The following is a 27,184-nucleotide window of genomic DNA, read 5'->3' on the forward strand; positions in this document are numbered from 1 at the left end:
CCTTTTTCATTAGGGATTAATTAGATACCACAGAATGTTTCAAAGGTTGCTGCAGGCTGCGTTCAGCTCGGAATCAGCCTGAGTGGCAAACATTATTTTCAATATGTTTACGTAATTATTGAATGCCAAAGAAAGATCTCAGCCTTTTTCAACCCAATAAAAAACATCTTTGAAGCATCGCGATAGTTCCGGGTGTGGTGCAGGGAACCACAGCATCCTGGGTCCAGCCTCATATCATCCCTCGCCCTTCCTCTAAGCATGTCATACTCTGTCAGCCAAAGAGGAAATGTTTTCAGCACCAGTTACATCACAACGTGTGAGTTAAAAACACCACATCACCTCTAATGCCAAATATTTAGAGCCCTTTGGCAGCTTTAAAATGTAGGCCGGTGTGTCAGTAGCCTCTTAGACGTTGGCCTGCAGTCCTGTTTCCTGGACCTGGTCTGCTGTAATCCTCTGCCCTCTAAATATATCCAAACACCTCTTACAACTCTGGCACAAAACTACTCAAGATTGTATAAGGTGCACACAGTGACCAAATGGAATGATGCGTGAATGAAATATTTTTTCTGACCAGGTCTGGACGGTACTCTTTAATTCCTCTAGGTTATTATATTTACACCAATGTCTTGAATTGAAACCTTTTACTTTGGATTATTTGATCAAATCAAAAGGCTTTACTGAGACTTGCTGTGCTCGCTTGATAGCTTTAGTATTAGGACTGAAAGTCTGTTAGCTATCATATTGCCTGGAAACCTCTCAAACATCCTTAGTACTCGGTAAACACTCAAACCCAAAATGCTTTTTTTATTGTCACACAATTGCTTTAAATGGGAGTTTGTGAAGCAGTTTCTCCTCACTTCCTTGTAATTGAGCTTTGCTTTTTGGCAGGATAAACTCTAGGTACGTGACAAGAATTTAAAACAAAGTTCCGCGGGTTTCGCCTGCAAATCATGACTTTATAATGACGGATATTTCAGCTGCTGACTTGTGTCGAGCCTCACCCATGCGACCTGGTTTTAGTGCATGTGTTGCATGCAGAACACCAGGGACTGTGGCCATAAGACATGACCACATCCTGTCTTTTGTCCATGTCTCTCACACACCAAACACATTCTGCTTTTGTTGTCCGTCCACTCTTTCTCGGTCATCATCAAGGACCAGATATTTTGTTCTACTTCTTTTCTTTTTCCGGGCAGGGCTGCACTGGCAATTACAAAAGCATCGAGGCTTGGCCTGGCCTGTATAATTTGTGCGGAATTTGTGTGCTTCTGTGTGAGAGCAGCCTCTGAGAATGGCCTCCGCTCAGCGTTCTGCTCTGGAGATTGTTTTTTTTTTTTGTTCTGCTTTCTTTTTCCAGCAAACCATTTTTTATGAGAAAACTTGGCCGTAAAAGAATGTTCCACATGCACGTCAGTACTTGAGAACTTAACCAAAGCAGATCATCAACTCTTCCTCCCCAAAAATATTTCACTCTATCCACGCTCTCTTGATGCATGTTCTTATTTTTGAACTCTTTCAAGGCTGTTGCTGAAAGCTGGACCACATCCAGCACAGTCTCATGTACTCTCGCTCCACAAGCACCACTCTGCTTTGTTTGTCTATTTCCTCTACCCACGGTGCACTGCTTTATTCCTGTGAGGTGGTGGTTAATAAGGCCTTTCCCCTCGCTCCCATCTTCCTGTGATCCCCTCCTCTCTATTGAGGAAAGAATTGTGGAAGCGTTATGTAGGTCAAATGCAGCTTCTCGTACCGCATCATTCCCGCAATTTGCATAAAATCGTCTCAGGCTTCCGAGTGTAATGCACAGGCCAGGATCGACTCACTTTTCTTGGTCTGATTTGATTGGAATGGGCTCTCTTGACTTGATCAGTTTTCAAATGTCCTTGTGGTAGACACTGCCACTCTCCTTCAAAAGAGTGCAACAACCAGGAGGGGGTGGAGTGGTTTGTTTTTGAAGTGCCTGCTCCCTCTGACTGGTTATTATGGGGAAAGGGAGACAGACCCATGTGTTTGTCAGCACAACATCCAGAGGGAGAGGGAGAGATTTGATGAGCTTTGCCGTCTTTTTCCACTGTTCTCATTCACACAGACCAACCACTCTAATGGTTTAAACTGCTGCAGCATTTTTATGTGTAATTATGACCATTCTGTCAGGATAATGATTCGTTTTGGTGGAGGATTGTTAAACTGAAAGGGATAATTATTCAGATGCTGTTAGTGTAATGGAATTATGGGATTTGGTTTTGTATCAATCTCTTAATTTGTCTTTTTTTAGTGTTTTCTTACCGCTAAGTGCTATTGCACCATGAAGGCCATCCCATCTAGCTAATGGCTACGTGAAGCTATCTCATAAGGCAGTAGGAGTATATTGGACAGAATTAGTGGGAGCAGTCGTCCTAAGTGGTCCGAGTTGTTTATACTATGCAAGGTAATTTAGTAACCATGGTAACACATGCGCACGTTACTTGTTACAGGCGTGTTCCCTAATGCTTGTTTTGGTTTTTTTCTGTGGACTAAATGAAGCGAACTACAGGTGTGAAAGCATGTCTATTTAAAATATACTGAGCAATAGTACTCACTTTAGTAAAAAAGAAAAAACCTGTGATAATTTCTACGATTGAGGTGGTAAATTACGAGACAAACGTAAATAATACAAGAAACCGGTTGAAGAAGAAAGATTGTATCAACACCCCACAACCCATCTTGTAGACAGGGTAGGCGACACACATTAGTTCGGAGGTGCGACTGTTTGAAACACAGTGGTATCCTTCATCTGTAAATTGCTTTATTGTTCCTGATGTACTAAAGATATCACTTCATTCAAATCAGTGCATTGTTATCATCCGAATAGACCCAATTCATAGCACAACTATTCAAAGTACAGATGTCTTAGATATGGTGTTTCTGGGAAGAAATCCTGAGTATTTCCTTATTGCAAGTGCAAAGTATCATTTGATTAGATCAACCACTGCAGGCGTAATACATGGCAAACAGCGGCGCCTTTGCATGGTTGGATGAACCTAATCTAGCCGTGCAAATATGGTCAATTTCCACAAAAAATCAACACAAACTTTTGACTTCGCAAATCTCAGAAAATATCTCAGTCATAAGCTCAGAGAATATTTGAGTTTTCAAAATGTTTTTCTTTAACATGTGTAAATGTGGATATTTCTTCTCGTATGAATCCTCTGCCTCTCTAGTTGAATGTTGTCAGCCTATAATGGCCGTGATTGAATAAATGAATAAACCTGCAGTTTAAAAACAGTACACATGGAAGATTTCTTTAAAAAGGGCTCTATGAGAAAGGCCTACCTCTCTCCCTCTGCACCAGACACATCAAAGTTTTGCTTTTGCAGCATTGAGTACATTCCTCTACTGCATGCATGTGAAGGTCATTATCTTAATCTGCGTTTAGAAACACACTTGAGGTTAAATGTTATGCATACAGCAGGTTAAAAATACTCAAGCCTAAAACAGGTCAAAGCTCTGTGTAACGCAGGAAGGCCAATGAAAGGGCACACTCCTACATTTACATTGCGCGCCTGGGCTACAGGTGGGAAAATCCATTGTGTTTAATTATTTACCACCGAGCGAGCAGACATTCCCCATCTCAGTCCCTCATACTTCCTGAAAAGCTAAGCCAGCAAACAAAGTAAATACCGACCCACTACCCTGAGTGCTTTTTTTTCTTTCTTTATTGAGGCTGAAGGGAAGAGACAGGAGACATGCTTCAGATTAGGAGTGTGTGGAAGTTGAGTTGTTTCTCCAAAATAGCTTTGGGACAGTGAGTTTTTATACAGTAACGGTGACAGTAGTAAACTAACAACTAGCCCTCTTTTCAGTTAGTTAATAATTGTACAACTAAATCTGTTTTAAGATCTTAAATGTTTCCCTCCAAAGACATAAGAAAGCAGAAATAAACTCCCCTGATAATTTAGACGTTTGTAAATATATCCAGAAGTGAGGGGGGGTCTATATTCTAAATTCTTTCGACATAATTAGGCACCAAGTCATGTTTGATGAGGTTTGAAATTGAATTTGCATTCTGTTAATGTATAGTTTTAAGGCTGCATTAATGAATATAGCATTTCAACTTAGTGCAGCACAACAATCTTAAACGCAACATTGACCTTATTACCATGTGTAATCAAACAGTTGCCTATATACACATCGAGCATTTACTTTCATTTGTTATCGTGTTTCTGTCTTCATGATGAATGTAAGTCAAGTTTAGACCCCTTATCTGCGAGTGCTCATTTTTGTAGGCTGCAACATGGACAATCTGATAAGATGTTACCACATATTTACAGCTATACCTGACAAAGTTAGCTAATGTGCTAATAAGAGTTGCAAGAGTGATTCTAGTTAGAGGGTGTGATTCAACTGTAGACACATACCCACACCAGACGGTACAAACGTTATCATGACTTCAGCACTAAAAGGGTTTATTTACTGTCCTATAAACGTTGTTTTGGTCTCTAACAACTCCAGAGGAAGATATGTAGCTCTTAATCTACTCTCCCTATGTTCACCGGCTACTCTCTAACTTTGTCCATTTGATATCTGAGCCTTTTAAAGTGGGTTTAATAGAGCTGTTGTGACTGAAAGATAAAGCCAGTAAGAGCAGTAAGACACTCTCATCCATTTATATTGAGCTTTTTTCCAAAGCAACTGAAACTAAGTGCATTCAACCACATGCCTGCAAACCAAAAAGGGCAAGAGTCATGCAAGTAAATCAACATTTAAGAAATAGAAAATGAATTTTTGTTTGTTTTTGGGCCAAGTTACTATCTGACAACAACCAAGTCATTAGTGTCCAACATTACTCTTCAAAGAGATGAAACAACTTTGACGAGAAATGGCTCTTCTGATTACATTGAAAACGTTGCTTTCACTTGTATTTCAAATGTGCTAGACTGATGTCACGAGCGGTTTCCTCTTCACAAGCTTGACATTTCTTCCGAGGGCTCTGTGGCTGCAGGATGTGAACACACACTCTCACACACTCTCACAACCATGGTTCATTTCTGCATAAACACCCCTACACACTCGCAGGCTTTCCTCACACACACCACACACACACACACACACACACACACACACAGGCCTCAGGCACATGTGCAACCCTGCAAAGTTAGTGTAATTAGTATTCAGCCAGCAAAGCCCCACTATCATAGTCATGTTTAATTCAGTGTGTGTGTGTGTGTGTGAGTGTCTTGCAGAGTGCACGAGTAAGAAGATGAGGAGACTAAAAGCGGAGGATGTTAACAGAAGGGGCTTTTTTAAAGTTTATAAAAGGAAAGAGAGTGGGTAGATGACGGAGGCAGGTAGAAGCCACTGACTTTTTATAGCTATAGTGTTTTTTTACCCCATTTTCTGAGGGCTACATCCTTTTTTTAATAAAATAATCTTTAGTAAAGCCTTTATTCCTGATAACTTCATCCTGTTCTCTTTCCTCGGTTACACATGCACATTCTATTAGTAGTCTAGGGCTGTAACTGGTGCTTTTCTTGTGTATAATGTAAATCGTATTCAAATACTCTCTCTATGGACACTGTGTGTATTCTACAGTACTTGACTGTTGGTGCTTAACAAGTCCTCTTCCCAGCCGTGAGATGTGCGGCATGTAAATCATAATTCTATTTTTGAATCATTAATGCCCTTTCAATCATTTGTTTTTTCCTGTTCAAACGATGACACCTCTGCCTGTCTTACTGCCTACAGTCTTCTCTCTCTGACTGTCTGTCTCTACTTCCACTCTCCCGTTTCCCCTTTGTCGCATATCCATGGCGCCTGTCGCCAGGGCAACACCACTCGTCGCCATTCTATCCTGTCATTAGGATTTCAGGATAAGGACACACACTGCTTCTGTCTCTCTCTCACACACACACACACACACACACACACACACACACACACACACACACACACACACACACACACACACACACACACACACACACACACACACACACACACACTGTTACATCAGTGCTGACATTGTAGATTCTGTCATTGGTGGATTTGCAGTTGACGAAAAATCTGTGTCAAATTGAAATGTCGTCATGTAGAGATGCTTGAAAGGGTTTCTTGGCGGCCATGTTCTGTAATCAGTAAACCTAAATGACTATTACTGTGGGTGGAGACCCAAACAGCCCTCTATGCTTTAGAGAGGACTGACGTTTTCATGAGCCCCAGCCAAGGTCAGTTATTTCAGTGCAAGGTTGAAAAAGTCTCAAAGCATGTTTTATTTATTCACTTCCTTGGGCCATGTTATTGTTTAGGATGTTGTTATTAGAACCCGATGGATACCGTTTGTTGTGATTGATACCAACACCATCATTTGACAAATCAAACTTAGAATTTAGAGCCTAGCCAGTTATCCTATAAGGCTGTACTTACAAGGCAAGAGCACAGGGTTACCTACGCTAATTGCTAATGCTAGCATAGCAGCATGCTCATATGATGATATTTATCAGTGAGTGTTTACCATGTTCTCCATAAGGAGTGTAGCGAAACATCAATGTGGATTGAATAGGATTTCACGATCGACCACACAATATCAACAAAGCAAGGTAAACATATCTTAAAATAGCTTGCAGCTTTATTTGGAAATAAACATTTATTTTCTGCCCTTTAGCTCGTATCAAATAAATTCAGAACATATTTCGGGATATATTTCAGAATATTGCATAATCTCCGCCCATTGACACCACTTTTATAATAGTTGAAATGCAAAGGACAGTAAAAGGCTAACATTAGGCTATGAACAAACCACATCATGTCACGGCGCTAAGCTGAAGGCGGACTTCATGTTTTATGTTTCAAGCTTGTGTTAACCACAGACCTTATTTCAGGCATCTAAACAAAATGCGTACAACTTCGAGGGCGTCTGAAAGGACATATTGCCTATGTGACATAATTCAAATTAAATAGATAAATTGTCCCCACTCTGAATATTGCAAGCACAACTCAAGAAATCTTTATTGTTGCATAATTTTGAGGACGTCCTCATGCTGCTTTAGTCCTGGATGTGCACACCATCCACCATATTTGGGATCTTTAGCATGTGGTGCCTTGTAACTGTGTCGATCATTGACTCATCTCCGTCCCAAAGTTCACGTCCAAATGAGTGGACAGCCTTTCATGACCAGTTGAACTAAGGATTTTTGGGGTGAAGTGTCTTGCCCAGGGACACAACGACATGCTGACTGCAGTGGGGTTTGAACCTAGGGCTGCTCGATTATGGCAAAAATCATAATCTCGATTATTTGGGTCAATAATTGATATCACGATTATTAAAAACGTTTATCCATTTACTTAATAGTTGATTACCCGGACCTTTAAGTATAATTCAACTGAAAAACCAATACAAAATTAAAAAATAAAATAATCGTTTTATTTCGATTATGTTGTTTTCATAATCGTTGCAAGCCAAAATCGTAATTGCGATTAAAATACGATTAATTGAGCTGCCCTATTTGAACCTGTGACCCTAACAAACGCACAACCCACTGCACCACATGCCTCCCTTTTAGGATCATTGTTAGACACACCCATTGGCTCTTCTTCACTCACTTAAGGTTAATACATTGTAGATACGATGGACAAACCCTTATATTACCAATGAGGTTACCACCAGAGAATATCCCTGATCCTGACCCAGTGTAGGATTCTGTCCTGATACTGGCCTTTCAGACACACCTTTTTGACAGTCTGATATGTTCCGATCTCCACCCTGCCGGTATCACCTTACATATACAATGTGTCATATAAGTCTGTGCCAGATCCTTCTTATCAGCAAAATGGGATGAAATATGGATTCAAATGTCTCCACTGCTGATGTGGTTTTTTGCGGCTCTTTGATAAGTTTTGGAAATGTGTCTCGTCCCACATGGTTTCTTAACAGTCAGATAATCCAGCCCTGATAACACAGAGGGGATTAAACACACACACGTGGCTACAAAAGGAAAACTATTACAACAATTACGACTCACACAGTCTTGAGACATGGCAGTGTAAACACAGATTTTCACATGTTGCACCACTCGCTTGCCCCACCTACACTCGATGAGTTTTCCACGGTTGTATCAGCGATGGGATCATGGATAGTTGGAAGCGTTTCAACATAAACGCTGGAATGATTTTATCCCACGTGATGAGGAACAACACCTACACAAGTACGTTTTTGACTTTAACGCTGCAGGGGTTTCAGTAGGTGTGCTGTGGTTTTAGCTAGTGTGCACTGACCTTTCTCTGACACACTTTTGTTCACTGATAGCCTGAAGGACTGATATTTGATGGACCTCGTAGGCTTGAATCCATGCATACATTCCACAAATGAGTAATGACTCATAACTGTAAAGTATACGATTTTAGGTGTCCTTTTTTACACCAACGAAAGCTAATTATTTAAATAACATTGGTTAAACCTATATTCTTATTTTTTTTCATTTCCTATTTTTATATATTTGGGATTTAAATAAATAATGGTATCGGGGCCTACAAAACAAAAGGGAATACTCATAGGTCACAGTTAACACATAACAGATACATCATTCATTCTCATAAGTATACTCAATGTCCTATTTAACCGGAGAGTTATTAGTATTGCTTTGTGTGTTGTCAAAGATATAAACTTGATTTCTAAGTGGGTTTTTTTCTCTCCATGTTTTATATTTTATTTATGAGGTTTTCATCTTTAAACTAATTCCTTGTAATTTATATATATATTTCCTAGAAACCACATTTACATGACTAGAACATAATCCAAATCAAAATATATGTATATACTATATTTATAAAATTACAACGTAGACAATCCAATTGACAAAGTGCTAAAGTGACTGTTAAAATACTTAGCGTGATGACGTTTAGTCGTTTATTTTGTCACTTGAGAGCAATTGCCGTTTTTATGACACATGGAAAAGTATTTATTTTATATTATATGTCATAAAACAAAACTTAAACATCTCTCAAGCTTGCACCACAGACTTTATACCAGGAATCAAACCAAAAGCATGATTACAAAGAAACGTTAAGACAAGTTAATTGTAAATCTGGGTGTCAGGACTCTTTCCCACTATATAGACCAGATGAGTCATCTGTACTTATAACCATGCCTTATGATCAACAAGTGGTTACCAGGCAACCAGGCCGCAGAAACTGAAAACGGTTGCTATTTTTAGTTCCGTAATTATGACACTATGGAGTTGCACGTCAGTCTGATAATATCGAAGTTCATCGGTTTGTTGTATCCATTTGTTTGTGATTTTGCTTCACCATTAAAGACAGATGCCTGTAACTGAGCATGCAACTCAACACACACACACACACACCATGTATACATCACTTCAGGGGACATAACATTGACTTACATGCATTTCCTGGAGACTTATCCTAACCTTAACCATAACCAACACATGCCTAACCCTAACCCTAACCCTAACCAAGTCTTCACCCTAAAAGTAATGAGTCCCCTCATTGGGGACCTCCATTATGTCCCCACACGTGACTATGTAAACAGATTTAGGTCCCCACAAAGATAGTAATGCTAGGCCACACACACACACACACTTTCTCTCTTTCTCTCTTTCTCTCTTTCTCTCTTTCTCTCTCTCTCTCACACACACACACACACTCTCTCTCTCTCTTTCTCTCTTTCTCTCTTTCTCTCTTTCTCTCTCTCTCTCACACACACACACACTCTCTCTCTTTCTCTCTTTCTCTCTTTCTCTCTTTCTCTCTCTCTCTCTCACACACACACACACCTGCAGCGTGGTCTGGTTTCAGTTCTATGTTAAAAGTGGTTTCCATTGACGGAAACCAAAGCACTTATTTGGTTATCAATTTTTTAAAACTGGTTGCAAATAGCCCTGAAATGGTCTTAAAAGGAAACATCAGCACTTCAGAAACAGAATGCTTTATTTATCTTGGTGGAAATTGGGTGTTGTGACAGTTCTCCATTTCAGAATGAAATAACTATATAATACATTTAAAAAGTATTCATACATTCCTGCTGAATGGCACATTATCATTGAAATTACATCTTTGTCTGTTTTACCAAAGAAATAGTCCCTGTTAAGACTGTCACTTTTCCAAGTAGAAATCCCATTCACCTCTGTATCCGAGTTGAAGACAAAAGGCAATGACTTGGAATTAGTTTTATTGATGAAGATGTATTTACCATGCTGGTTTGTTGTAAAATATAAGATGTTGCCTTTGCACTCTTGTCACTTTTCCAAGATGCTTTCTTTGTTGTTTGTCTCTCTTTATAGTTGTTTGAAGTTTCTTTGTGGTCATGTTAAGATTTAGTGTCTCTTTGAGTGACTGTTTGTGGGTAAAGGAGGGCAGGGCCTCGGACACTTTTGGCCCAGACTTAAAGGTGCGGTAGGTAACTCACTTCAGAAACACTTTTTGTTATATTCCATGGAATGCTCTTAACATCCCGATAGCAATGAATACATTAAATGCTTTGACAATAAATACATAAAATCATCTGTGGAAGCCGTGGCGCTGTAAAAAGCACGACCAATCATCTGAGCCGGCCCGGCTACAATAACTGGATGGCCTACCTGCCTGTCAGCCTTCCATCTGTGCACAAACTTACCTCGTGCCCTCATTGGTCTTGTGTGTTGGAGGAGGGGCTCTGTAAGGAAGTCTGAAGGAAGGGGCAGATTTTATTCGGCTGCGTACTTTCAAATTCTAGCGCACTCGAGCTGGTTTCTCCATTCTTACCTACCCTACCTTTAATATCTTATTTGTTCATCTCTGACGAAGCTATTCTAGCACTTTCCACCTGTGGTTAATGCTAAACTAGGCAAAACACATCTTGGCCATATTTTATCATGGAGGTCAAATTTATACTGATTTTCTCTAAGTATAAGCAAACAGTGAGTACCCAACATGTCTGATTTTCTATTTTATTCTAATGGTTTAGCAAGTTCATTGGAAGAGTTTCCGTCATGTCTTAAATGTAGGTCAAAATAAAAAATGGATCAAAAGAGAGAAGACTTTTGAAATGTGACATCCTCTCCTTCTGATCACTAATCATCCACCCGACACACTAAGCCTCCCAAAATGAGGTCCTCCGGTTCAGACTAGTTATCCTAATTTACCAGCACAGTGGAGAGGTACACCACGTGCTTTGTTTGGATACATGTAGGCTTTATTATCCCTCCTGCTAATGCAGCTGCAGCTAAACCACTCAGCAGATTCATTGTAATGCTGATCTAGTATTATCTACCTGGCTGGAGGTGAACTCTTATCATAGGTACAGACTGTTTAGATGTCTTGTGGGCACTCTATTATCTATATAATCATCAAAATATGTCAAAAGCTCTTAAAATGGCACCCAAAAATAACAGACAAGATATATTTAGTTTTAAATCTAATATTTGTATTGCATCACAGATAGATTATAAATCATAGTCTAAATTAAGAATGAATCAAGTCTATTCTTGCTTACATGATGTTTGTTGTATTTTTAAATCAAGGTCTATTTGTTTTACTATTGAAGCAAATATTTGAATCCAAATGCAATCATTTATTTCCTTGTCATTTCAAGTGTACGCTGTTATGCAAATTAACACTTTAGATGACGACAACAGGGTCAGTTGTTGATTGTTGACTTTGGGAGATACATTTGGGTCGAAATAATCGGCAATGAGTATCTACGGCAAAACTAAATATGATCGGGGCAACTCAGTCTTAGACGCATTGGGTTTTTCTTTGATGCTGACGGATGTAGAATGGCTTACTTACTTCTATATCTGAGAGAGAGAGTTACATATGCACTGTAACAATGTGGAACTGATAGCTGCTTATAAATAACAGTTATTGTATTGAGACAAGTACAAATTGACCAACCATTAACCCTGCCTATATGCTGTATACGAGCAGGTGCACGCCCATTACCAACATGACCATCCACACAACGCCCTAAGCCATCTGGCCCCACTGAGATGAATGTAGAAACACATTTGAAGAGATACACACCCAGTCAGACACACATCATGTTCACAAACGCTCACTTGATGCAGCACCTTCAGTTGTTACCAAGAGCCGCGCTATTGTGTGTCAGCGGCACTATACCTCAGCAGGTTTAGAGTCCAACACGATCAGCTGCACGACCAGGGAGCTATCTGTGTGTGTTTGTTTGTATGTGTGTGTGTGTGTGTCCATTCAGTAGGAACCACTTTTCACCAAACGAGGACACACCATGCCGGGTGGCCTGGAAAAAATTCCTGGCGCTGCTCCTATGTTCGCCTGTTGGCCGAGGTCCATTCATGGAGACATAATCTCATCTGTTGACTTCCTCTCTCCCTCACTTCTCCTTTTGTCTGACTCCCCCATGCCTCATTCACAACATGCAAACAGCTAAAAGGAAACGCAGTGTTATTTACTCAACTCAGCGTCTTCCTCTGTCGGATGTCTCAGTCTGGTTTGCTGCAGAAGTTTCTGACTCAGCAGCAAACCGCAGGCCTAACAAGTGCGCTTTACCTTTTGTATTCCACTCCAAAACCCCTATTTCTAGAGAAAGCAAATAAGAAATGATTATACTAGCTTCCTAAAAGGTGTAACTGTTAAGAGGATTTGTTTCTTTCTTTCATTTAGTGTGAATTTATTTCATGTCCTTCTTACCTTCAGGCTTCATGTGGATCATTACTAATAATATTTTATCATTAGGGTTTCCTTTTTGGGTTATAATCACAATCGGATACTTTATTTATCTCTGAGGGATTTGAGTTTTGTGACAGTTGCTCCATTTCTGAATGAAAACTAATGAAAATAGAAATAAATTAAATACAAATATTTATATAGACGTAAGAAGTTAAAGTCTTAAAATATAAAATAAAATGGGCATATTGTTCTACATTATATTACATGTATATGTATTGATAGTGGTGTATTGGTATTAAAAGAAAAAATCGATTACATATTTTTAAAGGAGTTCATTATGGGTTTCTTTTTTAGGTTTTGGGTTATAATCAGATACTTTATTTATCTCGGAGGAAATTGGGTTTTGTGACGAATGAAAAGCAATTAAATACAAATATTTACTTTAATTTACTTATGCTGCTTTAACACTAGACCAATGACATTTAATAATATTAAATAGTGCTTTATTGATTACAAAACGTCTTAAAACAAAAGTAAGACATTCCTTTATTAAGACATTGCAATCTCAAAATAAAAGCTACATTTCATTTCCAAAATCTCTTTACCTGCATTCCCTGTTTCTCTTCGCTATCACTACTAAATTAAGCCAGAACATTTGCCAGAAATGTTCCAACCTGAAGTTGCGTCGGATAGATAATAGTGTTTTAATGTTAAGGATTTACATTTATTTTAAAGCAAGCACACTCACACATACTGTGATACACAGTCAGTCTTTGATACAAATAAAACAATACCAGAATAATGAGCCAGTCGGTGGCCTGTCATTGGCGCAGTTCGGTCTGAGTACCCTGTGGTGATGAATGAGAAGGACAGTGGGCCTGATTCGGGCCCCTGTTGGCTCGTCCCACAGCCCGAGGACAGAAGACCAATCACTTCTGCCTCCATGATGCAGGCTTTTATCACTGACATGAAAAAGACCCACCACCGACGCTCAAGCACGAGAAGCAGCAGGCTGGGATACACAAAGATCCCAGTTCTATTAACCCCATTTTTTTGTTTCTCCTTCTATAAGTTGTATCCTTGCTGCCGCTAACTAAGAGAGAGGACATGCACTAAGGCATTTCAAAGGAGTCTATTGGGAGAAGAGTGCTGCTAGACGAGACAAAAAAGAAAAGTGAAAGACAGTTGAAGAGGAAACGAGCCCAGCGGCTAGCGTGATTTATTGATAGACTCGCTTCTGTCATCCAGATACTTCCTCTAAGACAGGATGGCAGTTTAGCAAGGAAATGCTTTTTCTGTGGTGTAAGATTCAACACAGGTTTTGGGGCTAAAAATAAGCACTACTGGGACTGAAGGCTCTTTGTTTGGATAGTAACATATAGCCTGTATCTGTTACTATGGCTGCATATTTATGTGGGAAGCTAGTCTGGCTGTTTTGTTGACAATCCAGTGACTGGAGAGTGAGATCTGTCAGGAATTGCTACTCATAGTTTGGTCAGTATTGAAAGAAACCTACATCTGGAATATTTTGTAACTAAAAGTGAATTTAGTTTCATTGGAGGGAACTTTGATGATTTCCTTTCTCAAATCATCGCATTTATTTCTACTCCATCTTCTCAAATAACGAGACATCTTTGTTATCGTAAAAAAAGGTTGATGGTATTTAATTAAAATACCTCCTTTCCAAACCTTGAGAAATTAGAGGACGAAACGTAAAATTACTGTAGGCATTGTGACATGTGTAATAACCCGGAAAACCCACACTGAGTAGTACTTCTCATTAGGTAACATTAGTGAGTAATTGGTTGAAAGGTTACTCTTATAAAGGCCCCTTGTTTAGTTCACAGGGTTTACAGACTGTTCTCTAAACCCTCGTCCTACACCACACTGCCGACTCAAGTTTCAGGTTATTCATTGTCATGTACCCAACAATTACAGAGCAGCAGTCTTTGGAATTGGAAATCTTGGATCTCTGGCTCACATAAAGCTTATTAAATATGTAACAAGAAATCAAGGCATACAAAAACCCCCTCATAATTCCTTCTTCGTGGATCGGTGGGTGTAAAGTTCCTCCTTGGATGACAGCTCCTTCCTGGTGATGTGGAGTTTACCCTCTGACATGACACAAAGACCCATTTGAAAGCAAAACAACACAGCCTTATTACTGATATCATTATCTGCGTTTGGATTTTAATGACTTTTTATTAACCTTAATCAGATATTAGGCAGCTATTACATCATCAAAGCACAATAAGGAAGGTCCAGTGGAGGAAATGATTCCATAAAAGTTGGTAGAGAAATTGGGGATCGATCAAAGATCTTTGTCCATAATCGATAGATCCTTAATCAGTCGTCTATGGACCCTTGTCCTTAGTATAGTAACTACCCTAATCCTGAAGCATAGACTGTCCTTAGACCATATCATGTTTTATAAATCTATAGAAGCTCATTCTGAATCTATAGACCCTTATCTGGCAACTGTAGACTCTCCACCATCTTAAAGACTTCTGCTATCACAAGTCTTAGTCCTGACGGCCCGTCCACACGGCAGCGTGCGTTGAAGCTTCAACGCTTCTGCCCATTCATTTTGAATGGGGTGACGTCACGCTTTGCCGAACTGCATTGTGGGAGCGTTGCTTCGCTTTGCCTGCGTTGCTCGCTTCAAAAGTTGAGCAATGTTCAACTTTTGAAGCTTCGGCGGAAGCGTCAGCCAATCAAATCATCAGCCAGTACATGCTCAGCCAGTACACGCTCTAGCCAATCAAACCGCGTGCTTGTGTGTCCGGGGCGGGAGATTCATGTGATTGGTTGTTGGTCGAGTTTCAGACACGCCCGCCGGCAAGCTTCAACGCACGCCGCCGTGTGGACGCTGCGTTAGCCTTAAAACTCTCACAAAGAGTCTAAATACCCTTGTCTTTAATCTATAGAGCTTGTTCTGAAACAGACCCTCATCAGTAAATCTGGTCTTTACTCTACCAACATTCATTTGGAATCTATAGACCCTAGTAGTCCATAATTTTAAGACCCCCGTCTTTAAGCTATAGGTCCTCTGAATATAGACACTCGTCTATAGACCCTAATCCTTGGGAATCGATTTCTCTTTCATATGACAAGAAAATGCCTTGGCATCTGATCCATTTTTGAACAATTATAATGCCTTCATATTAATGAAATAGCCTGGTATAACCCTTGGTGGAAAACACTATGGCCACATGCTTAGATCTATTTGAGTGGTTGACTATGCCATTGGGTAGTGTTTTTCTATTCAATGAAGCGATCCTTGTCTATAATCTATAGGTGCTGGTATTTTATCAACTGACTCCAGACCTTCATCTCTAAACCCCTCACTTTTGAATCTGTAAATTCAATATGGTCAAAACACTTCCTTTCTTTTTTTAAATAGATGGAAGTTTATTGTATCATGTATAATTAATTAATATAATGGGCTTATCTCGTATAGTAAAGTATTTTAACTATATTCAGTTAATTTGAATGTGTGAAATCAATATAAAACCAATATTAAACCAATCCAATAATATTAATGAGACTTGAGTGGTACAGTCTGTATCTTGAGCCACTTTGAAAGACTTCAGAAGGACAAGGAAATGTGTTAAATTCCCAGGTTATTGAGTAAGAAGTATTGCGCTTCCATGTGTCCTCACATCTTTCTGACATGTCGACTCACTGACCCACATAATATGATGAAAGAACCATTTCCCCATGCACCGTTTGACCATTTAGAAAGTCAGAAAGGATACGGAAACAAGCATGTCGTTTTTAAAGGTCCCCTATTATACTTTTTTCATCAATATATCATAGGTCTCAGATATATATAAAACATGTCTCTGAAGCGTTTGGCTTGAAACACCAAACGGATCATTGCAGCATCCCATAATCCCCTCTGTTTTAGCCCTGTTTTAAAAGGGCTGATTCTCTGTCTGTTACTTTAGATGAAAATAAGGAGCCCCTCCCCACTCCCCTCTGAGAGATATTTGGTTGAAAAGAACACAATAGCCGCTTTCACACCAAGTACTTTGCCGCACTTAGTTCCCAGCACTTAGTTCCCCCATGGAACTAAGAGCCGATCACGTTCACACCGGAATAAGTTCCCTGAGGGAGGATTAGGCAAATGAAGCCGCTGACGTCACTTCTTCTTCTTCTGATTTGGGTTTACTGGCTGGCCGCAAACAACTTCACGGCGTATACTGCCACCCGAAGTCCCTGGCCGGAAGTCCCCGGAGTTGGGGACTGGCTTCAGTAGAAGCTGCTGGGACTCCCAGCAGCTTCTACTGAAGCCTTCCGAGTAAATCGCCAGAACGCCGAAACCTTATGGCAACACAAAAAAACAAAACATCTATGGAACTAACTGATGGATAGTTTCAGAATGAGATGGTTTCTAATAAGCAAACGCAGCACGACAGCTCATAAAAGCTTTTATTTATCCATCTATCATCTGTTTTTTTTTGTGTTGCCATAAGTTATTCTCTCTCCGTTGGTGCGCGGGGCTAATGTTAATGCTAATATTGCTAATGCCAGCAAATACAATGGCGGCTTCAAAAAACGTTTCCGAGTTTTACGGGGCGTGGTTTGTAATTCGCCCAGCCAATCAGACATTTTAATGGAATTTACCTTGGTTAGGGTTATGACATCGTTATGACATCATAAAGTGACCAAAATCTGATCAGCTCATTTTCAGGCAGGTTTTTATATAAATGGATCAGGACAAAAAGTGAGCAAATCTTTTTTCCTGAACCTTTCAGAATCTCTTTACACAGAGATGTAGAAAAGACATGGAAAAAGTGGATTTTGCACAATAGGTGACCTTTAAATTGCGACTGGTGTAGAGTCGGAGGAGCTGTTGCTGGCTGTGGCCTTGTGATGGAGATTACTGCAGATTTAGATCATGGACTTCAGAGTAGAGGGAGCCAGGTACTATACGTTAAGAGCAATCAGCTGAGAAGACATGGACACACACTGTGTGTGTGTGTGTGTGTGTGTGTGTGTGTGTGTGTGTGTGTGTGGTGTGTGTGTGTGTGTGTGTGTGTGTGTGTGTGTGTGTGTGTGTGTGTGTGTGTGTGTGTGTGTGTGTGTGTGTGGTGTGTGTGTGTGTGATGTGTGTGTGTGGTGTGTGTGTGGTGTGTGTGTGTGTGTGTGTGTGGTGTGGTGTGTGTGTGTGTGTGTGTGTGTGTGGTGTGTGTGTGTGTGTGTGTGTGTGTGTGTGTGTGTGTGTGTGTGTTGTGTGTGTGTGTGTGTGTGTGTGTGTGTGTGTGTGTGTGTGTGTGTGTGTGTGTGTGTGTTGGTGTGTGCTGTGTGTGTGTGTGTGTGTGGTGTGTGTGTGTGTGTGTGTGTGTGTGTGTGTGTGTGGGTGTGTGTTTTGTGGTGTGTGTGTGTGTTTGTGTGTGGTGTGTGTGTGTGTGTGTGTGTGTGTGTGTGTGTGTGGTCATCTCCATGGAAACTCGGCGGAGAAAAATAAAAGCTTTTATGAGCTGTCGTGCTGCGTTTGCTTATTAGAAACCATCTCATTCTGAAACTATCCATCAGATGTGTGTGGGCCACTAGAGAGTCATGACTGCACAACCAAATGAAATCACACACAAATAAAATAGAGGTCTATTAATGGAATCATTTTTTTGATCAGAATGGAAGGGTGTAGGGATGACTTTTTTTCTTTTTTTTTTAAATGAGCATTGCCCTGGTTACCGTAACGAAAAGCCAATGGAATTTTTCCTTAGGGTTTTGGATTATTGCACAAAATAAGCTCCCTTGCAAACACATGTTTCTGATACTTATGCATTTCTTTCAGCAAGAAATGAACCCCGCATTAACGGTTTTTCAAGTAAAAAGCCAGAAGTAAAAAGCTAAAGGCAAACTACACCACAGTTACATGACCAAACAATGATTCTCTCCACGCTTTCTTTTTTAAAGAAAAGCCTTTCTTCTTAGCGTCATTTAAGATGGATCGTAAATATTTGCAAATGTGCATGTTTAAACTCAACAAAGCTCTGAAGGCGTGATTTTCTTTAGTGTCCTAGAAAGACCTGCAGTCTAATTTAGGAACTGCTTTTCAATCAATAAATGATTCAACCACATGTTTACCCAGCACGTAAAAGGTTACAAATTCACAATAGGGGTATTTACTGTTCTTTTAAAGTAAAACGTAAAAAAATATTTTCCGCCTGTGTTAGCCACAGATCTTATTTCAAGCCCCAAAAAAATGTAACTTTAAAAACACCCGTTGACTTTAAGAACAATGAACAAAATCGAGCACAGATGCTAAAAAATCTACGTTTTTTTGGACCATCTTCTCTTTGAATGTTACAGAAATTATCCTTAAAAAGGTCAATTGGTGCACCAACCTCTCGGAAAACCTGTCAAATTGTTCTTCTAAAGATGTCCCCTTTGAGAATAACTGCCAGTCAGCGTGCTCACTGGCTAAAACCACAAAGTCCCTGGTGCCATGTTCACGTCAGATTACACGGTGAAGCAAAGTGCAAGGGCCCTTCTCGCCACACGGAGCCATGTTTGCAAACCACTGAAGCGTTGCCAAACAGAGAGCGCTCTAAGACAACCAATCACAGGTCTGAGCTCCTGCAAGGCCACCACCTGTCCTTTTTAGAGGACACGTACAGTAAAGTTCAGAACATGCAGCCTAAACAAACTGCAGCTGGCTCTCCAAAACACCTCATTTTAAAAACACTGTTGAATAAGTTATGAGCTAATAGTTGGTGTTGAGATAAATTGGTGTTACTGCAGCGTTAGCAAAAGTCTGGGACATGTGATAGAGTTCAGTATAGATGGTTTCATTACAGAGCAATAAGGAAGTCATAACCTGTTCATGTTTACTGCGCTGTATAATGCAGAGGAGTGATGTCTGTGTTGTATAAACTGTTCTTTGAAAAGTCCACAGTAGTCATGGGTATTGAGCTTTAGTCAAGTGATAACAGTGCTTGTATATGAGTACATATGTTTACATTTTTATATAATGAATGTACAATTGAGCTAATGCCAGCTGCTGATGAAGACCAAAAGATTGTTGATAGCGCTGGTGAATTAAGAGGACATATTCTGCTCATGTTCAGGTTCATTATTGTATTCTATGCCTTTACTGTGACATGTTTCTATGCTTTAATGGTCAAAATGTCTTTATTTGTTTCATACTGCCCTCTTTTCACGCTCTGTCTGAAACCAGAGCCCAGTCTGCTCTGATTGGTTAGCTGGCAGGCTCTGTTGTGATTGGTCAACCTCTTAGAAATGTCCCGCCCCTTTGCCTGTTACATAATGTGTTGGATGCCAGCCAATAAAAGCGTAAGTGTAACATAGTGATGTCATTATGTTATGAAGTTCTGGCGTGAACTTTGAGACAAAACCCTATTCTTACACAATACAGGAAATAGAAAACTCCAAAAAGAATAATAGGGCAAATTTAAGTTTTTTTCAGACAAATAATTTAAATGTTAAGGTCACTATACCAAGTTTGAGGATTGCATTGGTCTCCTGCCCTGTGTAAACTAACCAAAGTTTGGGGGGGATAATAATTTAGTGAAAACAGTTTTTCTCATCAGGAAAAACTGAACCTTATTGTCTCATTTTGTTATTTTCAGCCAACTACATTTTAAGAGAAAATGAAATACTCGCTCCACATCATGAAGAGGCACCAGCCCAAGTTTAGTTGTGCCAGTCACAGTTTTTATTTTCTTTATCAAGGTGCCAATGAAGAGAAAATAAAATGGGGCAGGGGATATTAGTGTCGTCATGTGTCTCCAACACAAAAAATATGTTATTAACCTATTTTTATTCGTTTCTCTCAATGTTGTTTTTCATCATTAGGACAAAACATTTATCACTACAAAAAAAGAATATTGCCAAATCAAAGTGGTGTTGACTTTGATAGATAATCGCTAATTCTCCTTTCTCTGATTGTGTCTTCTGCAGCTCAAGATCTCATTCAATGAGTCGAGTCTCCAGAGTACGTATGAGTATCCGTCGGAGAACGGCGCATGGGACAGTGGGGACGAGGACGAAGACGAGGACGAGATGCACGATGAGAAGGTGTCTGACGAGCAGCCGAGCATGGTGGGACGCATCCACATCCCCCGACCCAGCTTCTCCATCTCCCCAACGCACAGCAACAACAGTAATGGTGAGAACAAATGAAATGTTTGGGTCATTTGATGTTTTTGTGGTAGACATGCAGGTTAGATGTCCAGTTTTAGCAGAATAAAAATGTTCCTGGGAAATTCCCTGCAAATATAAATATTCATGGTCCCCATAGGATGATCCCTAATGAATGGCAGCCCTCTCAATTTACCTCTGAAGCAAAACTCTCTATTTCTATATTCTAGTAGTCTAAAGCTAGACCACAACAAGGTATCTTGAAGTCCCATGGCTAAGTGACTCTTTAATGTCCCTGCTGATTGTCATGGTCCACAGAGGGTGAACCCTATAACAAGTTTTAACTGGTAACTCTCTGAAAGTTCTACTTGTTATACACAAACATCTACATTTGCGGGCATCATTGTTATTACATTTAAGCACATTCATGCTCCTCAGAGGATTAACAATTTCCCTTGTTGACATCCCACCAGCTTTCATCTTTCTATGGGTATATAAATACAAATTGTGTTTAAAACATTTTTTTTCTAGGACAGATTAGATCAAGTAAAACCAACTAAAATAGAAGGGGCACTCGGAGAGCTCAAACCTCCACCAAGACCAAACGGCATATAACGAAAAGGAAGAATAATTGTCTATCTGCATCGTGATTTGTATCGGCTCCGAAATCTTATAGGTTATTTCTAGGCTTATGCCCAAGTTTCATGAAAATCAGGCCAGTGTTTTTTCCATAATCCCGCTGAGAAACAAGCTAAACACATTACCTCCTTTAGATAGATAGATCTTTAATTTGTCATTGTACAGGTACAACGAAATTACAATGAACTCAAGGTGCCAACACGCGACAACAAGACAATATGAAAACAACAAGACACTATAAAAAACAACAAATGGGACTTAAATAGACATGATAGGGAATATGTACATAAATAAATAATAAATGAAATTGCACGATTCCCCTCGTATTGCACGGAAGGCTTATATCATTTAAATATTAGCAGCGTTTAGTGCACATATGGCCCTGAGGAAAAAATGAATTTGAGTCTGTTTGTCCGGGAAGACATGGTACAGAAGGGCCTGCCTGAGCACAGGATGTAGTAGTTAAGAAATATAAAATCAGAAGCACTAGCAAGACAAAATATGGATAGGACAATTTTATACAGTGGTAAAAATAGATAAAGAAGAACCAAAATAACCATAGACAGCACGATCAACAACATCTGAAGGAGAAATGTGCCGCAAGACAACATTATATTGTACCTTTATTATGACCCAGAGACATAAGAATAATAATAGTAATATGATAGAAGGTCAGTTGGGGACATGTTGTGTTTACCAGACAAACAACCAATAAGTCACTTCAGTTTTATGAAGGATGAAATCAAGATTTATTATTTACCCCCTAACTACCAGCCAATAATGACCAAATAAAAAGATACGCAAGCCGGCATTGGAAACTTAAATGACACCACTCCTAAATGGTTTAATGATAGATATGTTGGATCTTGCAATAAGTAAACACAGATACTGTTTTACTTTATTATAGTATTTGTAGTGAGTTTACATGAAGCAGCCCGCCCCTTAGCACCTGCATTGCAAAGGTGTTATGTTGTGAAATAAATGTTTGCTTCTGAGTAAAGTAATAGAAACAGGAAGTAGCCTGATGAGGACACTGCTTCTTTATTATAGCAGCATCCCTCCTGATGAAAGAGTACACACAACATTAGATATGATGACAGAGACCTCTACTGGACAAAGTGTGAACAGCATTTAATAAAAAGTGTGTGATACAGTTTCAGAGCTATTTCTGTTTCCATTTTCATTCTCTATCCGTCAAAAATGACTCAATAATATCTCATTAAATGGTAATTTCGCCAACACATTAATATAAATGAAGTTTTAACAGAGGCAACAACAACATGTCAGTAACACATCATGTCTTATTGTTGTGTGCAGACCTTTCGAGTTACATTCCCAAGCACTCTGTGGACTTCAGCGCCTGGCAGGAGCACAAACATGAAGACAGTGTTTACCAGGAGGAGAACGGCTCCCAGACGACTCAGATGACGGAGGAAGTGATGGTGAGAGAGGGGTTTCAATATAACAAATGAATCATTAAGACAATAGAACATGTGTTTCACTGGGGACATTTTCCTCCTTAAGGGTCTGTCTCTATTTTGGCCTTTCAATCATTTTACAGGTAATCTTATATTAAGTTCTGAGGTTAATTAAAAACACACACAACTCAAAGCCTCTGACTAAATAAACGGTATCTCACTTAACAGTCAAGTATATTGTAATACAACCGCTTCAATACATTTCTATGTAAGATAAGAGAGAAGATAAGATAGGACTTTATTTATCCTGAAAGAAATTGTTGTGCCAGAGTTACAAAAATACAATAAACACAGCAGCATAATAAAACAACTGTACACTATCAGTGCTGTGAAAAGAGCAATTAAAGAAACATAGACAGTCAAAGAATTAATGTCAAACTGTACAGTGACGAGCAGTAAAAAAAACGCAGTGGCAGGTACGTAATTGCACGTTATAATAGAACATTATTAATAATAATGATATTGCACATGTTATATAGCAGAGAGTTGTATAAGTATATGGCCATAAAAAAGGAATATTAAAAGGTTTAAAATAATGACAACATGATATCTCTCCTCCTCAGCTGACCCCCGCAGACAACTCCTCTCTGTCGGATTACAGCAGCGAGCCGGCTCTTTACTTCTGATCAGCGGACCAACAGCTGTCCAGTAGCATCACAGCTGTGGGACCAGCCTCTAAGCACATCGTCCTGATCTCACAGGCAACACAGTATTTCGTTATTCTGTTTTTGGGCTGATTTCCTGCCGCGGAACCGCCACATGCCACGTTATCAACCGCATATCAGAGCAGATTTGCCAGGTTTCGATTCCCACCTTCCTCCTGACCAAACACATTGAAAAAACAAAGCAGCTGGACTGTCTTTACCCTGCGATCCCGGACGGTTGATCTGTCCTCGTCGTCCCTCACAAAATTGAAATCTATCTAGACTGGCCTCTCCAAACCCCCCCCCCCCCCCCCTCCTGTCATTATCTGCTTCCAAGTCTTCAACGTTTGCCTCCGGTTTTTGGGAGCTTAAAAGCAAGGGACCAAACTCCTTACAGAGAACAGGAGGCCGCCAGTGCCCACATGTAGGTGTCGCCACGGGAACAGTGTTAGCATGGAAACATGTCATTTAGGACGTCGAGGACACGTCTGCTTGTGTAGATCGCCGGCACACTCAAACACACAAAAACACACAAAAAAATTGCAAAAGGGTGCCACAATTGTTTTGTTTTTGTACCTGCATGTGTTGATTTCAGCCAACAAGCTTGGTTGTACTGTAAAGCTTCCGTATGCCTTTTTAGTTTTTGTATGTCTTCTGGCAAACTATGCTGTATTGAAGCTGCAGCAGAAGAGTCTTAACAGCAAGCAAACTTCAACACATTTTCCCCCATTCGGGAATTATGCACCCCATGATTACACGCTTGAAAAAAAGTGACCTTGGCCAATAATGTCTGTACGTCCGGTGACGAAATGAAGATCATCATACTGTAGAATGTTTCCGTATATCAAGGTGTCTGCGTCCCGTTTAAAAAAAGCTGTTGGCCAACTTTTTATCCTGGCTTCTCGTGTATTTATTCCCCGCTTACAGTTGAAGTTTGCATGTCAGAGACCTGCTCATGTACAAAACCACTTTTGTAAAGATATCTGCCGGTGCGGACGGACGTTTTTTTTTGTTGTTTTCCAGTCGGACCTCATGTACTTTCACATTCCACGGAGGAAGAAATCGGTCCTTATGATCATTCATAATATGGCATGTTTGTGAGAGCGAGTGTGTTTTGAAAGGATATGAAATGATTTTTTTTTTAATTAAGATTGTTTTTTATATATAAGAATGCACCATGTTTCCAGATTTTTTTTAACGCATAATGCCAAGTGATTAAAGTGTTGCTGTAACGGCCTCACATTCGTTCTGCTCCCGTCCCTCGGCCAGTATTGTTGTACAGTTTTCATAAGATTTATTTCTTACTCTCGTCCTTTTTCTTTCATTTCTCCAATCAGATGACATTTGTTCAGTCCTCGAAGGTTTGTGCTGTTAGGAGACGTTTCGTCTTTGTCTGAGGAATTGTAGGAATTCTCTGTTTTGTCTGGAGTCTTGGATGTTTAATGTCTTTGCACTGTCTTGCTTTTAGCCTCGTTTTGCACCTCATGAGAAGGCGACAGAGGATATGTGCACTTAAAAGAAGTCTAGTTGAAGAGTTTTGTTTCCAAACAAAAGCCACTTTTTACACCTGTTATTCTGCACCCAGTGATTGTATGTGAGATACAGTACATGGGTAAGGCAGAAAACATTTTTAGAATAGAATTGGAATACAACTCTTCAATTGGATGCGATGAATGCACTGCCGATGAATGCCATGACCACTCGTTTTACTGTTTGCCGCAGCCTTGCAACATCAAGTCTTATGATTGTTGTCCTTGTCTCTCGGACCACAAATTGTAGCGATCCACACAGATGAGGGCCTCATGTTTGGCCTAAAATCTGTTTTTTGGTTAGTTGAGCTGATCATTCAAAGACCATACCAGTGATTTTGCAAGTTTTAGCCCATTTTATTACAAATCCAATATACTTTACTATTGAGCAAACCGTGCCACTGTGGTTTAAGAGTTTGAATGTATTTCTTAACCGAAAAAGGTATCCATTGATTTCCATTTTTATACGGTATGAAAATCTACTAGAAGCTTAAAAGTATACCCCCATAATGACTAACAAAATATCAACTTGTTTCAAATTGAATTCTTGATGACAAAAAGTCCAAAATGTGAGAACATCTTAATGAATTAAAGTAAACGGGCCGTGTTCAACAAAAGGTGACTATATCAAAACATCAGATTAAAGACACTGGCCGTTTCTCAATCGCGAGGATTTTGGCTTCCAAGCCAATATTTCAAGGATACTACGTCATCGATTGCCGCCGAAGCACTGTTCCAATCTCCAGCATACTTGGAATTCCACTGAGGCCGCGTCCTTGGTTTGGGGGTAATTTCGAGGCTGCACATGGGTAGACTTCGCGTCCTTCAAATCCCCACAATGCTTTGCGCACGGACCAATTTCCCCAAATCTGTGGCGGAAAATGTAAGGCGGGGCCTCTCATATGACGCACACCTGCACACTTGCTAGCCTGTTCCACTCTTAATTTTCCGAATGCCAGGAAGGATTCTTGCCTAGCTTCTGAAGGAAGTGACTCGGAAGACAAGCAAGCATCCTCGCAATTGAGAAACGGCCACTGCCTCATAAACAACTGTCTCTTAACTTGTGAAGGTGAGCATTGTCTCATTGTCTTTGTGCGAGGACTGTTTTTGGGCAAATATTTTTAAAAGCAAGGTTTCAAACTCAAGTTTTTTGAGTTTGTAAAAAAGTGTTTTGATATAGTCTCGCTGTTGTGAAACGTGGCTTCCATTTACTTCCATTCATCAAGAATGTTCTCCTTTTTGTTTCGCCCTCTGGCATGCAAGAATAACAAATGATCTTGAAACAAGATGAGGAATCTGAAAAAGCATTCTGTTCTCTTTACTCAATGCCAAAGACATATTCCAATCCCTCACAAAATGATGTTAACGTTCAATATCCTGCCCTTAAACTACATTACTATCATTCATTAGCATAATGTAAGGTCACTACAGTGTAACTGTCAAAACTCAATGCAGACTTGATGTTCTGGTTGATGGATTCCACAACTCAGAAGTCTACTAATACATGTTCATACCACGAGGAAATGAATGGAAACCAATGGCTGCTTGAATCAAGGGAGAAAACGCAATCAGCCAAAGTGGTCACATGATCTGTAAACACACTGGTATGGTTCTTTAAATTGAATTTGGCCTCACTTGGACCTGCTGTGGTGCTAACAGTCACATGACGACACACCTGTGGATCCATCTGTGCTGACTGCTGCCTTCAATGTCCAACACCCAAAAGAGGACGTCCACTTATTGTGGGAAACTTTCCTTGGACTGAAGGAAGTGAATTTTGGGAATCCCCACTGATCGTCTAAAATAATCCCGGCGAGGACTTTTCTTTTGACCACTATTGGAACCTCTGAAGTGTACATGTGTTTGCTATCTGCCTCCTGAGCAGTTTGTTGGTCACACTGTAGCGCCTCTGTGGTAGAAGCTTCTCCATCTTCTCGTTTACTTTCCCCCCTCGTCTGTAAATCTCCATCGCAGCAGATGTGCTTACTGTAATTATTGTCAACGATTTGGGCAAATAAAACAAAAAAGTGATGTCATACTTGTACAAATGAAAGCTCAATAAATAGAACACTTGAACAAATGTAAATACGTGTCCTTTTCCTTCCTGGGGAACAACAGATTTGCTTCTAATCGTGAGTTGGGTTTTGCCAATAAGGAA

The 27,184-nt window shown here is 39.9% G+C and overlaps 1 protein-coding gene across 1 annotated transcript in view; it reads left to right on the plus strand.

Moving 5' to 3' along the window:
- The window catches only part of tprn (taperin), a 31,162-nt gene extending 4,050 nt beyond the window's left edge, over positions 1-27,112 (plus strand). Inside the window, exons 2-4 of the mRNA XM_034235193.1 lie at positions 20,557-20,764; positions 22,693-22,817; positions 23,417-27,112. Coding sequence (XP_034091084.1) covers positions 20,557-20,764; positions 22,693-22,817; positions 23,417-23,479 — 396 coding nt within the window. The 3' untranslated portion in view covers positions 23,480-27,112. The remainder of the gene's footprint in view (positions 1-20,556; positions 20,765-22,692; positions 22,818-23,416) is intronic.
- Positions 27,113-27,184: the final 72 nt, after the last annotated feature.

This window comes from Gymnodraco acuticeps, unplaced genomic scaffold (genome assembly GCF_902827175.1).
Source record: "Gymnodraco acuticeps unplaced genomic scaffold, fGymAcu1.1, whole genome shotgun sequence".
NCBI classification, from domain to species: Eukaryota; Metazoa; Chordata; class Actinopteri; order Perciformes; family Bathydraconidae; genus Gymnodraco; species Gymnodraco acuticeps.